General features: G+C 48.3%; 2 protein-coding genes across 4 annotated transcripts in view; one reads left to right on the top strand and one right to left on the bottom strand.

The window, feature by feature from the left end:
- The window catches only part of MESP1 (mesoderm posterior bHLH transcription factor 1), an 80,661-nt gene that overhangs the window by 39,662 nt on the left and 28,177 nt on the right, over positions 1-12,822 (top strand). For 2 of the 3 annotated variants that reach the window (XR_004251828.2, XR_004251827.2), the window contains one exon: positions 592-693. The gene's annotated coding sequence lies outside the window, so the exon portion shown is untranslated. Of the gene's footprint in view, positions 1-591; positions 694-4,467; positions 5,109-12,822 lie in introns of those variants that run through there. The other variant, XR_009209620.1, reaches the window with a different exon arrangement.
- Positions 2,675-12,822, bottom strand: part of WDR93 (WD repeat domain 93) — a 47,707-nt gene continuing 37,559 nt past the window's right edge. Inside the window, exons 10-16 of the mRNA XM_032175649.2 lie at positions 11,852-11,922; positions 11,171-11,257; positions 9,384-9,503; positions 7,726-7,939; positions 5,381-5,444; positions 3,192-3,348; positions 2,675-2,885 (exon numbers count right to left, since the gene is read on the bottom strand). Coding sequence (XP_032031540.1) covers positions 2,686-2,885; positions 3,192-3,348; positions 5,381-5,444; positions 7,726-7,939; positions 9,384-9,503; positions 11,171-11,257; positions 11,852-11,922 — 913 coding nt within the window. The 3' untranslated portion in view covers positions 2,675-2,685. The remainder of the gene's footprint in view (positions 2,886-3,191; positions 3,349-5,380; positions 5,445-7,725; positions 7,940-9,383; positions 9,504-11,170; positions 11,258-11,851; positions 11,923-12,822) is intronic.

A 12,822-nucleotide genomic window follows, 5' to 3' on the forward strand; every position in this document is an offset into this window, starting at 1 on the left:
TCTCAGCTTACTGCAACCTCCACCTCCTGAGTTCAAGCAATTCTCCTACCTCAGCCTCCTGAGTAGCTGGGATTATAGGCACCTGCCACCATGCTTGGTTAATTTTTGTACTTTTAGTAGAGACAGGGTTTCACCATTTTGGCCAGCCTGGTCTCGAACGCCTGGCCTCAGGTGATCCGCCTGCCTTGGCCTTCCAAAGTGCTGGGATTACAGGCGTGAGCCACCATGTCCGGCCAATTTAACACTTTTTAAAAAAGTAATCTATACATTTGCTGCTTTTAAATAAAATCAGGCCAGGCGTGGTGGCTCACGTCTGTAATCCCACCACTTTGGGAGGCTGAGGCAGGCAGATAACCTGAGGTCAGGAGTTCAAGACCAGCCCGGCCAACATGTGAGGCAGGAGAATCGCTTGAACCCGGGAGGCAGAGGTTGCAGTGAGCCGAGATCGCGCCAGTGCACTTCAGCCTAGGTGACAAGAGCGAAACTCCGTTTCAAAAAAAAAAAACAAAACCCTCCCTGTGAAGAATAGCTGAACATTCTAGAGAGGGCCAGTGTCAACCATCACCTTCTTCATTGTCTCTCTCTCCCCAGAGACTCATGAGACCATATTTGTCTCCTCCGGAGGTACCGAGAGCCTCCCAGCTACAACGCACTACAAAGCAGGAAGGACATGAACGCCCCTGTTAAGTGCAGGTATGAACTAGGAAGCGGAGAGGAGCTATGGTGCCACCTAGTGATGTTTAGAATTTTCCCAGGCATGAACTTGGATTAGCAGGGAGCCATCATCATGGTCATACCTACCATTTACTAAGCAACCACTCTGTGCCTGGTACTTCCCGTGTATCATCCCACTTAATACCTTAAGCCCAAAAAAATCAGGCATCATTAAAATGGTCAGAACACAGCCTGGCATCTCACAGGTGCACAATATGTGTTTTTTGACTGAATGAGGAAACTGAGCCTCTGAGAGGCTAAGTAACTCGCCCAAGGTCTCATTGTAAGTGGTAGTGTCAGAATCAAACTCAGGTCTGTTTGGCTCCAGACCTGCATATTTTAACCATTCTACTTCAATCCTCCCTGAGTAAAGAGTCTACACAGAGAAAGGGGGAAACAGTCGTGAAGGGACATTACGGTGATTGGAGAGATCACAGAATCTCAGAGGTCACATTACATACATAGGAACATCTAGGCCCTGGAAGGAAAGGAGCCTACCAGAACCACCTAGTTCTGTAGTGGCAGGCCCGGGACGAGGATCCAGGACTCCACTGATGACCCCAATCCACCCAAAATGTGTAGTCAGATCCCAAAAGGAATCATCAACAAGGATTTGCAAATCCCCAGAAATTTGTTGTGAGATGGATTCGAAGAGACACCTATTTCTCCAGAATGGCTTGAGTACTGTTCCTTACGCTTTGATAGCAGAAAGGAGGGCAAGAAAACGGTGCTTGCAGGATTAGGGAGAGTGGAAAGAGGAAGGGGAAGAGGAGAAACGCACGCATAACGGTTTATCTGAATGATGGGTAAAAGAAAGGGGTCTTAGATCATGGGTTGGCAAACATTTTCTGTAAAGGCCCAGAATGTAAATAATTTAGACTTTATAGGTCATGCTGTCTCCTTTGCAGCCTTCAATCCTGCCATAGCCTACAGTAGCCATAGATAATACATAAACAAATGGGCACGGCTGTGTTCAAAGGAAACCTTATTTACAAAACCAGGCAGTGAACTGGATATGGCCCACAGGTCATAGTTTGCCAATCGCATCTTAATGATTGTGTCTAATAATCCAAACATACTTTTTTTTTTTTTTTAGAGGCAGGGTCTGACTCTGTCACCTAGGCTGGAGTGCAATGGCACGATCTCGGCTCACTGCAACCTCCGCCTCCCAGGTTCAAGCGATTCTCCCCCCTCAGCCTCCAGAGTAGCTGGGACAAAAGGCACATGCTACCACGCCCAACTAATTTTGTGTGTTTTTGGTAGAGATGGGGTTTCGCCATGTTGGCCAGGCTGGTCTCGAACTCCTGAGCTCAAGCAATCTGCCCACCTCGGCCTCCCAAAGTGCTGGGATTACAGGCGTGAGCCACCGCGCCTGGCCTAAACGTACTTTTAAGAGGGAATTGAGAAAGTTAAAAAGATGATCTTGACAGGAAGAAAACACCAACTGGAAGCCCTTCTTTTCTCCCAGCCTGAATTAATGACTCCTTTTCTACCAATCCACGTGTGAGGTGGAGTGCAGCCCATGGGCTATCATGGGGTAGAACCCTTCACTTACGGGAAATTTCTTTTTTCTTTTTTTTTTTTTGAGACAGAGTCTTGCTCTGTCACCTAGGCTGCAGCACAGTGGTGCGATCTTGGCTCACTGCAACCTCTGCCTCCCAGGTTCAAGCAATTCTCCTGCCTCAGCCTCCCGAGTAGCTGGGATTACAGGCATGTGCCACCACACCCAGCTAATTTCTGTATTTTTAACAGAGATGGGGTTTCACCATTTTGACCAGCCTGGTCTTGAACTTCTGACCTCAGGTGATCTGCCTGCCTCGGACTCCCAAAGTGCTGGGATTACAGGTGTGAGCCACCATGCCCAGCCAGGGGAAATTTCAATGCCGAAAGGATTTACCATAAAACAAACTCCACTATCCCTCAATCCAGAGACAGCCTCAGATGTGGGAGGGGGTGAAGACACAGAGCTCTTTACCTCTTCCGGAGGAAACGCTCACATCTTTTCTCCAGTGGCAGTGCTTGGGGGAAGGCCATGTTATCCAAGTCCCTTTGAGGAATGGTGCAATTTTTTGAGATATTTTCCAGGAGTGGGCAGGCCTCAAAATTAAAATAGAAAACAGAATATTGGATTCCAGCATCGTCGGGGGACTCAGTTTCATGTGAATAGTCTCCTGTGACAAGACAAGAACCCCATGTTCTGTGTAACAATCGCTTTCTCAGTGGGCTCTGTGGCCCAGGTGAGCATGTGGGGGCTGCTCTCTGCTTATAAAGGCTGGGTCGTCTGGGTTGAGCTGTGACTTCAGAGAGAAGACCCTGCTGGCATCTTATCGAAGTGCCCTGTGAGGACTGAGCTGCGGTACCCTTAGGCCTATGGTGGAGGGGGACACAGAGTGGGGAGGAGATTGGAGGGGCTCTCTCTGTGAGAGAACTAAGTCAGGGAAATGGTCAGTGGGCATCAGCCTGGTCCCTTTCTGTACCTCGGAGCAGGAAACATGGATGGTCTGGAGACACAGCAAACACTGGCTTCCAGGGAACCTCCAGAGGAAAGGCTCCCTGGGAGGCAAAGGCACAGATGATTTCACGCTTGGCCACATCCATAAGGCACACAGAGCCATTCTTGGAAAAGATGAGCACCTGGGAAGCAAAGAGATGCTGAGGGGGACTTCTACTGGACTCTGTCCCTCACAGGAAGGTCAAGTGTAGAGGTCACCCCAGTAAGGAATGAGAGAAGCAGCTGGACATAAAACCTCTTGGGCCCCAGCCTCTGGATCCATCCAGGGCTGCTGGGGACCTGCACACACATGTGTGCTAACTCCTCTGGGGTCCCCCTCAGCCAACAGACCCTCCTCCACATGCTGTCTGCTCCAGGGCTATGCATTCCTCCCCTTTTTCCCTGGCCTCTCTTCCAAGTTCTCCACATCTCTGCTGAAGAGCTCACCCTCCATGTAGCCAAGATTGAGTTTCTCACCTGTGCTCCCAGTGCCTTTCCTTCCCACTGCCTCAGGGACCTTGCTCAAACGAACAGCCCCTCCTGGCCTGAGATCCGAGCTGGGGACGCTCTCCTGCCTGGGCTCTTTCCTCTCTGCAGTGAACATACTAAACTCTCCCCATCCTTAGAAAGTCCCGTTTGGCCGGGCATGGTGGCTCATGCCTGTAATCCCAGCACTTTGGGAGGCCAAGGCGGGCGGATCACGAGGTCAGGAGATCGAGACCATCCTGGCTAACACGGTGAAACCCCATCTCTACTAAAAATACAAAAAATTAACCGGGCGAGGTGGCGGGCGCCTGTAGTCCCAGCTACTCCGGAGGCTGAGGCAGGAGAATGGCGTGAACCCGGGAGGCGGGGCCTGCAGTGAGCCAAGATTGCGCCACTGTACTCCAGCCTGGGCGACAGAGTGAGACTCCGCTTCGAAAAAAAAAAAAAAAAAGCCCCCTTTGACCGAACATCCTCTTCCAGTTGCCACACCACTTTCCCCTCCCCACACAAGAGGGTCTCTCCACACCCTCTCCACTCCGCCACCTCCTGCGTCTCTCCCAGCCTCAGCCACTCGTCTCCACCATGTTCTTGGTTTTCTGCCGCACAGGACACTGCCCTCACTTTCTTCAGACTCTCCTCTCTGCTTGCAGGACTGTCCCCACGCAGTTTTCCCTGGGGCCCCTCTCAGTCACTTTGTGAACTCATTTTCCAGGTCCTGTAAGTGATAGTAGTACCCATGGGAACCTCTTCTCTATTCACTCCCTCTCTTTAACTAGGGGAACCTGCTGTACCCCCCACTTCAACCACCTCTCACTACCTGTACCTGCCTGGTGAGCATGGAATCTACATTTTCAGCCCTGGGCTGTCTTGGAGCCTCCCCTGGGGGTCCTGTAGGCCCCTCACCCTCTGCAGGGCTGCACCGGGAATCACAGACTTTCTCTCCAGGCCTGCAGTGGGCCCTGTAAGGACTGGGGAATCAGCTCTGCAAGTGAGGATCAACCGTGCACGCTTCCCTCTGCTTTGGAAACAGCCACAGGTAGCCCAGAATGTGGAGTCCATCTCCAACTGAGATCTCTCAACTCCCCATCCATGCTCTAAATATGCTGTTCCCATTCTCTGACCTCTCTGTTTTGAGCCCCATCCCACAGAATGACACATCTGTATCCTTCTGCCCAGTGTACAGGACCTTCCATGGTCTGGCCCACCCGTCTTCCCGCCTCAGACTCCTGCCTCTCCACATTCCACAGCAATCTCATGTGGCAGGTACTGGGACTTCCTGCAGTGCCCGGGACACGTGGTGCTCTCTTGCCTCCATGGTGTTGCCTTCTCAACTCCTCTGGCTCAGCTCAGCTGTCACCTCCTCCAGAAAACACAGTCCTCCCCTGCTGCCAACTTCTGCAGGTTGAGTTAGGTGACCCCTCTCTCTATTCCATGCATCCATTAAAAAATTCCTATCACAGCCTTTCTCATGTTCTAAGGCAGCTGCCTGGTGACTTCTCTGTCTTCCTAAATGAGCCATGTGCTCCATGAAGGCAGGTTCTTTCTCTTTCTATTTGTAAACCTGAAAGCTAGTCCAGTGCCTAACACATAACAGGCCTTCAATAAGCATTTTCTGAAGGGTAGATGAACACGTTCACAGAAGAGAAATGAGAGGCATGGGGCATTCACAGAGAGGCAGGGGGAACCTACCATGCCAGGTAAGGCTGGGACTGGGGCCACTGCACAGATGGTTTTATCCAGGTGCTTTACAGGCCTATAGGACAGAAAATATACAGACATTCTCCTACTTTAAAAGTTTAAAAAGTTTTGATATCCTCTTCTAGGCATATATCCTGGGGAAATTCATAGAAATCAAGAAATATGTGAGGAGGCTGTTCATAGTAGCAAAAAATTAAGAACAATCCAAATATCTATTAGGAGGATGCTTAAGTCATTGTGGTATATTATACAATGAAATATAATACAGTAATGAAAATAAAAGAACTGGAGCTATATGCGTCAACATGCATGGCTCTTGTGAACAATGTTGTAAAGCAAGATGCAGAATAAATACCATTGAAAAGTTAGAGGCTGGGTGCAGTGGCTCACACCTGTAATCCCAGCACTTTGGGGGCCAAGCACTTTGGGCCCAGGAGTTCAAGACCAGCCTGGGCCACAGAGTGAGACCCTGTCTCAAACAAAACCAAACAAAACAGAAAGAAAGGAAAGAAGGATGCACGGAAGGAAGGAAGGAAGGAAGGAAGGAAGGAGGGAGGGAAGGAGGGAGGGAGGGAAGGAAGGAAGGAAGACAAGTTGGAGAATATATAGAATATGGTTCCCTTTATAAGTTTCCTAAATATGCAAAGCTAAATGATATACTGTTTAGAGATACAGTCATACAAATGTGGTTAATTCTTTTCCATTTTTTAATAATTTTTTTTCTTTTCACAGAGAAGGGGGTCTCACTATGTTACCCAGGCTGGTCTTGAACTCCTGAGCTCAAGTGGTCCACCCGCCTTGGCCTCCCAAAGTGCTGGGATTACAGGTGTGACTCTGTGCCTGGCCTAAATGTGGTTAATTCTTAAAGGAAAGCAAAGGAATGATGAATTTAGAAAAATGGTGTGGTAGATTGAAAAGCAGTTGGCTGTATTTGGCAGTGACTCCCATCAAAAGATGGAGTCTGTTTTTCTACTGCTTGAATGTGGGCATGGATGTGGGATGTGCTTTGCCCAATGGAACATTAGCAAATGTAACATAAGCAGAAGCTTGAAAAGCATTTGTGTGCTAGGGTTGCCCTCTCCTGCTGCTAGGAACCCTTAGACTACCATGTGAGGAAGCCTGTACTAGTCTGCAGGAGAGACTATGAGGAAAACCGAGGTGCCCTGGCCAATAACCTGCCAACTGCCAGGTGTGTGAGTGAAGCCATCTTAGAAGAGCTGCAAGCTGCCTGAAGGCACATCTGAGAGCCCAGGTGAGACCAGCAGAAGAAATGGACTGAGTCCAGTCCAAATTGCTGACCTACAGACTCAAGGACTAAACACTGACTATTTTCTTAAACCATTAAGTTTTGGGGTGGTTTGTTATTCAGCATTAGGTAATTAATAAGGTGTTTGGGGTGGAGCAAGAAGAATTGATGAGGGAGAGCCATACAGGGACCCCAAATGGAACTGGAGATTATCAATTTCCAATGGGTACAGGGGAGTTGATCTCATTATTCTTTATTACATACACATACACAACACGTACACACATGCACGCGCACACACACACACACACACACACATTATACAGGTTCATTTGCATGCATTAAGTATTTTTCAATGTTTAAAAGAGAGAGATGCCTGGAGAAACTGATGGAAAGTTACTGTGGGAGAAATGAGCCTATTCTTGGTCGTATGGGATAGGAAGGATGTTGTCTTAATCCATTTTCTGTTGCTTATAACAGAATACCTGAAACTGGATAATGTATAAAGAAAAGGAATTTATTTCTTACAGTTCTGGAGGCTGAGAAGTCCAAGGTCAAGGGTCCACAGCTGGTGAGAGCCTTCTTGCTGGTGGGGACTCTCTAGAGAGTCTCGAGATGGCATAGGGTGTGACATGGTGAGGGAGTTGAGTGTGCTCATGTTCTAGCTCAGGTATCTCTTCCTTTTCTTATAAAGCCACCATTTCCACTCCCATGATACCCATTAATCCATTCACCTATTAATCCATTAATGCATGAGTGGGTTAATCCATTCATGTGGGAAGAGCCTTCATGATCCAATCATCTCCTAAAGGCCCTGCCTCACAGTACTGCCACAATGGGGATTAAGTTTTTGCATGGGTTTTGGAGGGGAGAGTCAAACCACAGCAGATGTCATCTGTGCCATCATACAATTTTGTTAGAAAAAATTGTAACATATATATGACATTGGTGATCTTCAGAAGCTCACCAGGAGAGTGATGACTATACAGAAGGTGGACTGTAGCCAGAGAGGCTGTCAGATTTTACTATTAAATAGCAATTAAAATAATCTGGCCGATTATTTACCTCGTCTCACCCTCAAGCTACTGACCTCTCAACAAGCACACTGATGGTGGGTCCTTGGGTCCCGCTAGCCTCCACCAGATGGAGGGAGGCGTCTGTGCACAGCACCACACATTTCATTTGGGATTTCACTGGACCTTCAGGATACATATTCTGTCCTTTGTGGACCAAGAAATATTTTAGGAAGTGAATGCTTTGGCAGAAACATCCCTGAGGAAGAGCAGCGACCCCAAGAGGGAATCCTAGAGAAAGTAATCACACAAGCCGGTCAGAAAAGGGGGTAAGGGAGGAGGCCATGGGCACAGGGGCTGTGACCAGCAAGTGTGGGAGGGACTTGTAGGATGTGAAGGCAAAATCAAGCAATGAGCACCCTGTGAGAGAAAATCAGTAAACCCAGGGCCCAGTGGGAGAGAAAAGGCCCCTGCAGGGGAATGCTGCTGTGTCTGGAGAGGAACTGGGGAGGGGGAGAAGCAAGAGCATGGAGGAGGGCGGGGTCAGCACTGGAGTGGAAGGAAGCTACAACCCAGCCAGGGACTGAGGCGCAGCTTACCATGGGACGGAAAGGCATATGGGCAGGGGAAGGCACAGCTGTTTCAGAAAAGGCGGTGTGTGTGTGTGTGTGTGTGTGTGGCCAAACAACAAGAACTTAATATCCAGAAAAAAATGAAAACAAGCTATTTTGGTCAAAGGCTTATGAAATCATCGTCATTCTTCTTTCCTTGAAATATCTTTTGCTTCTATAATAATGCTGTTGTTTCAATAAGTAAAACAAAGGAGGGTCTTTAGTGGTGTTTATCTTAGCAGTGTGTGGGGAAAATATCCTCCAAAGTTGAAATAACCACTGCATTCTTCAGAAAGTGATAGCCAAGTGAGGAAGGCAATTTGCTAGCTTGACAGATGCCTCCCTGAGAACAGTCAGCTCCCTGGTCTGATCACAAGCTACCCAACAAACAGGGTACTATCTCTGATGCTCTCTGCACCTGCCAGGAGGGCTGCCCAGTGAAGGTGGCCCACCTCCACTCTCTAGGAAAATACATCTCCAACTGCAAAATGGCAAACCACTGAGTCATTAATGGCCTTTAACAAAGTCTGGTTAGAGGGAGCTGCTTCCCTAGAGGCTGACAAATTTTAGGAAGCAATATCATTGATTTCTGTATCTGCAAAGCTGGACCCAGGACCCTAGAACTCAACCACAGTGCCACCCACCCAGAATAGCTGCTGGTGTCGCTTTGACTGCTTTATAGGTCTCTTAGCTCCAATACAATAGAGTTCCTGCTGACTGGGGATGAGGCAGAATAGCAGGGAAGAAGACTCACTTATTTAGAGAGCTTGGGGGCTGGGAGGAGGAAGGCTGAGGCCACCATGATCACCTGTACTGTGCCAGACATACTTCTTCACTGGAGTGTAATAATGAAGGCAATGATCATACTTCCAGAGCCTAGTACAGTGCCAGGCTCAGAGAAGTCACTCAATAAACACATGGGCAGTGGGAAGCATTAGCACATGTTATATCCAATAAATGTTTGTTGAAGAAATGAATGAGAGGAGAGCAGGACCAGTTTCCCAAGGTGACTTTAAAAACTCAGAGGTAACAGAAGGCCCAGGGCCTGTGGGAATTCCAGAGCTCCCAGACTCATTGCCCAGAGTCCCACCCAGGTACTAGGTAGAGAGGCAGGGAGGACTTACCTTTGGCCAGGTCCCACAGTGTGAGCACACCATCCTCACAGGCCAGCACCAGGTAGGAGGAGGAGCAGCTGAGCTGAGAGACTGCAATGGGCGCAGCACAGGGCCACACACCCTCGGGGTCTAGGGGAAAGGACAATACTCAGTGGGTTCTCCCCAGACTCCGCACCTACCCATCACTTCTACCTGGACAACCTGTGACTCAGACTGGTCTGCCTGTTCAGGGAATGGGAACCAGAAGCACCTGTCTGGACTCACTATCTTCCTTCTCTTTATGAAGTGCTATTCTCCTTGCCTAGGATGATAAGATAATGTCACACTATTATTACTCTATAGCTAATGCTTAATGAGTATGTCCTAGGATACTGTGTTAGGCACTTTACACACATAATTTCATTGCATTCTCACAAGGGTTCTATAAAGTAGTCTTATTAGTATCCCCATTTTATAGATGAGGCAGAGAAGTGACTTGCTCAAGGCCATACAGTCAGTATAGAAGGCGATTAGAAGCCAGGTTGCCTGGGAAAGGGATGGAAGAAAAGAGACTCCTCCTTTGTGAATTTTTTAACGTTACTTTTGAAGCGTAATATAAAGTATAACAAGTGTACAGTTCAAGGAATTATCACAAAGCAAACTTGCTCACGTAACTGCTTCCATTAATTTTTTTTTTTTTTTTTTTGAGACAGGGCCACATTCTGTCACCCAGGCTGGAGTGCAGTGGTGCGAACTTGGCTCACTGCAGCCTCAACCTCCTGGGCTCAAGTGATTCTCCTGGCCCAGCCTCCTGAGTAGGTGGGACTACAGGCTCATGCCGCCATGCTTGGCTGTTTTTTGTAGAAACAGGGTCTCGCTATGTTGCCCAGACTGGTTTCAAACTCCTGGGCTCAAGAGATCCACCTGCCTCTGCCTCCCAAAGTGCTGGGATTACAGGCGTGAGCCACCATGCCTGGTCACCTCCATAAATTTGTAAAACAACAACAACCTATATTTCCTTAGTGCGTTTCAATTTCAAAGAGCTTTCACATACAGAAACTCTCTGGATTTTGCTATTTTCAACAAACGCATGCACTAGACCACAATGGTGTAATTAATTAGCTCTATGTTTTGCATGAAAAGTGGGTTGGGGTGTGAAGCGACTGGCCTGAGACTACATGGTTTGCAGACAGCTGGGCTAGGATTAGCACTGACCTTCTGATTCCAAAGCTACTCTCTCTCTCTTTTTTTTTTTTTTTTTTTGAGATAGTCTCGCTCTGTTGCCCAGGCTGGAGTGCAGTGGTGCGATCTTGGCTCACTGCAACCTCTGCCTCCCGGGTTCATGTGATTCTCTTGCCTCAGACTCCCGAGTAGCTGAGATTACAGGCGCGTACCATCATATCCGGCTAATTTTTGTATTTTTAGTAGAGATGGGGTTTCACCATGTTGGTCAGGCTGGTCTCGAACTCCTGACCTCAGGTGATCCACTCGCCTCGGCCTCCCAAAGTGCTGGGATTATAGGCATGAGCCACCGCGCCCAGCCAAGCCTACTCTCTTTTTACCTTAGCTGCTTAAGGAGCCCTGTGGACCTGACTGTAGACTTTGTCCCTATTGACCTGTTGTCTTTTAAGGAACATGACATTTCAGAGACAGATTCTTGGGGGCACACTATACCCACCAAGCCCCCTACTGCCTGCCTAGATCTGGTCCCTAAAGTGACACTTGATGTATGTCAGTCACATGCTTTCAGCTAAGCTGGAGAAGGACATGTCTGCAAGTCCTGAGTTTAAGTGACTCCCATCTCAGCAGTAAAGTACCAGCTTTATCCTTTAGAGTTCGGTTTAGTGAATACAGGAAGAAATTGTGACTTCTGGTCCAGTGTATACCAAGGACACAGGCCATTCCTGGGAAAAAAAAAAAAAAAAGAGAGAGAGAGAGAAAATGGGTGTTACATAAGAATTCTGGGTGGCCTTTGGTTTGCACAGAAGGTGTTTGCCCAAGAGGAAGCTGGTTTGAAGTCTGAAGTGGTTTGTTTTAATTGGCAGCACCCAAGAGAAGGGTGAGTTTCCCAAGAGAGAGGGACTGGGCAGCCCCGTGAGGACTGTTCCTGGGGCCCACTCGCCTTCTTGGATAGGGAGGACAGTCTCAACTCCCCTTGGCTGCTTTCACATCTAGAAAATTCACACCCTCAGTGTTTTAAGTAACATCTTCTTCAAGACAAATTCATATGCAGAAGCAGCCCAGTGGATGTGGGCTCATGCCTTCTCCTATGGCAACCACTCCCTGAAGGCAGTGCCAGCCTTTGTGATCAGGGAACCTGTGCTCGGGGGCCACAGATGCAACCAGAAACCGACAGGCTACAGCTGGCAACCAAACTCCCCTCTTCATTCCCTCCTACCATGCGAGGTTTGTTGGGGAACATCTCTGGGAGGGCTTGCTGAGGGGTTTCCCCAAGGTGACCCCTTGCTAGGACAACCACCCACTTCATGTTCATTCACCTGAGGGGCCCTTGACTTCCGTTGGCATTGCAAATAGGCAGCTAGGGAGAAGGAAATAGAAGGTGGCCATACTGGGAAAGAAAGAGACACGAGTCAGAGCCATGTAGACTCCCTGGCAAGGAGAGCTGTTGGCAGAGTCTTGGTCCTAAAACCAGAATAGATAGTTAGAATGGACCTTCCCAGGGGTAAGAAGGCCATGAAGCAAATCACATTCTAGGTGCTGGTCCCGGTGGGATGCGCTGACCTTGGATGCTGGTGCGGGCAGGTTGGGTGGGGCTGGGAATCACTCCTAGGCCAGTGTGGTGTGCAGAGCTCTTGCCAGAGAGAGCTGTCTTTTGGAGAGCCACTTCTGTTTTGGGGGAGATGTCCTTAAAGAGCAGACTTGGGTGATCTACATAGATGTTCTCCTATCCCAGGGGCAATACAGCCAGTGTCGTGCTGATAAACTGGGTCTCTTAAATAAAAGAGGCCCCAATTTGTAGGGTTTGCAGATTTTCATGGTGTCAATGCTCCCACAATGGACAACAAAGAGTGGATTACAACTGGCTTGCAAAACGCTAATTATCTCACTATGCAGTAGGAGCCAGCCCCAGCATACCACTGAATCTTGACATAGTTCCAGACAGTACCAGGGAGTTGTTGTCAGGGACTTAGGACTTTGTGTCCTGAAGTAAGAAAATTTAAGGTCCACTTGCCAGCACGAGAGATTTCGCTTCCCATGTGAGAACGAGAACATTCCCGAGATCCGCAGTAGCTATGAGGAGACCTAATTCCTAAAACCAGCTCCCTCATCGATACTTCAAAGACTGGGGCTCTCCAACACAACTTGGAGCTAATGAGACCTAACTGCCCACCAAGATGGGCAAGTCATATATTATAATAATTATACACCTATGCTACATTACATTTAGAAAGGCAGGAAGGAAATGGAGAACAATTTTAGTAGTGGTGACTTTATTTGTCTTTAGGAT

This window comes from Hylobates moloch, unplaced genomic scaffold (assembly GCF_009828535.3).
Source record: "Hylobates moloch isolate HMO894 unplaced genomic scaffold, HMol_V3 SCAFFOLD_14, whole genome shotgun sequence".
NCBI classification, from domain to species: Eukaryota; Metazoa; Chordata; class Mammalia; order Primates; family Hylobatidae; genus Hylobates; species Hylobates moloch.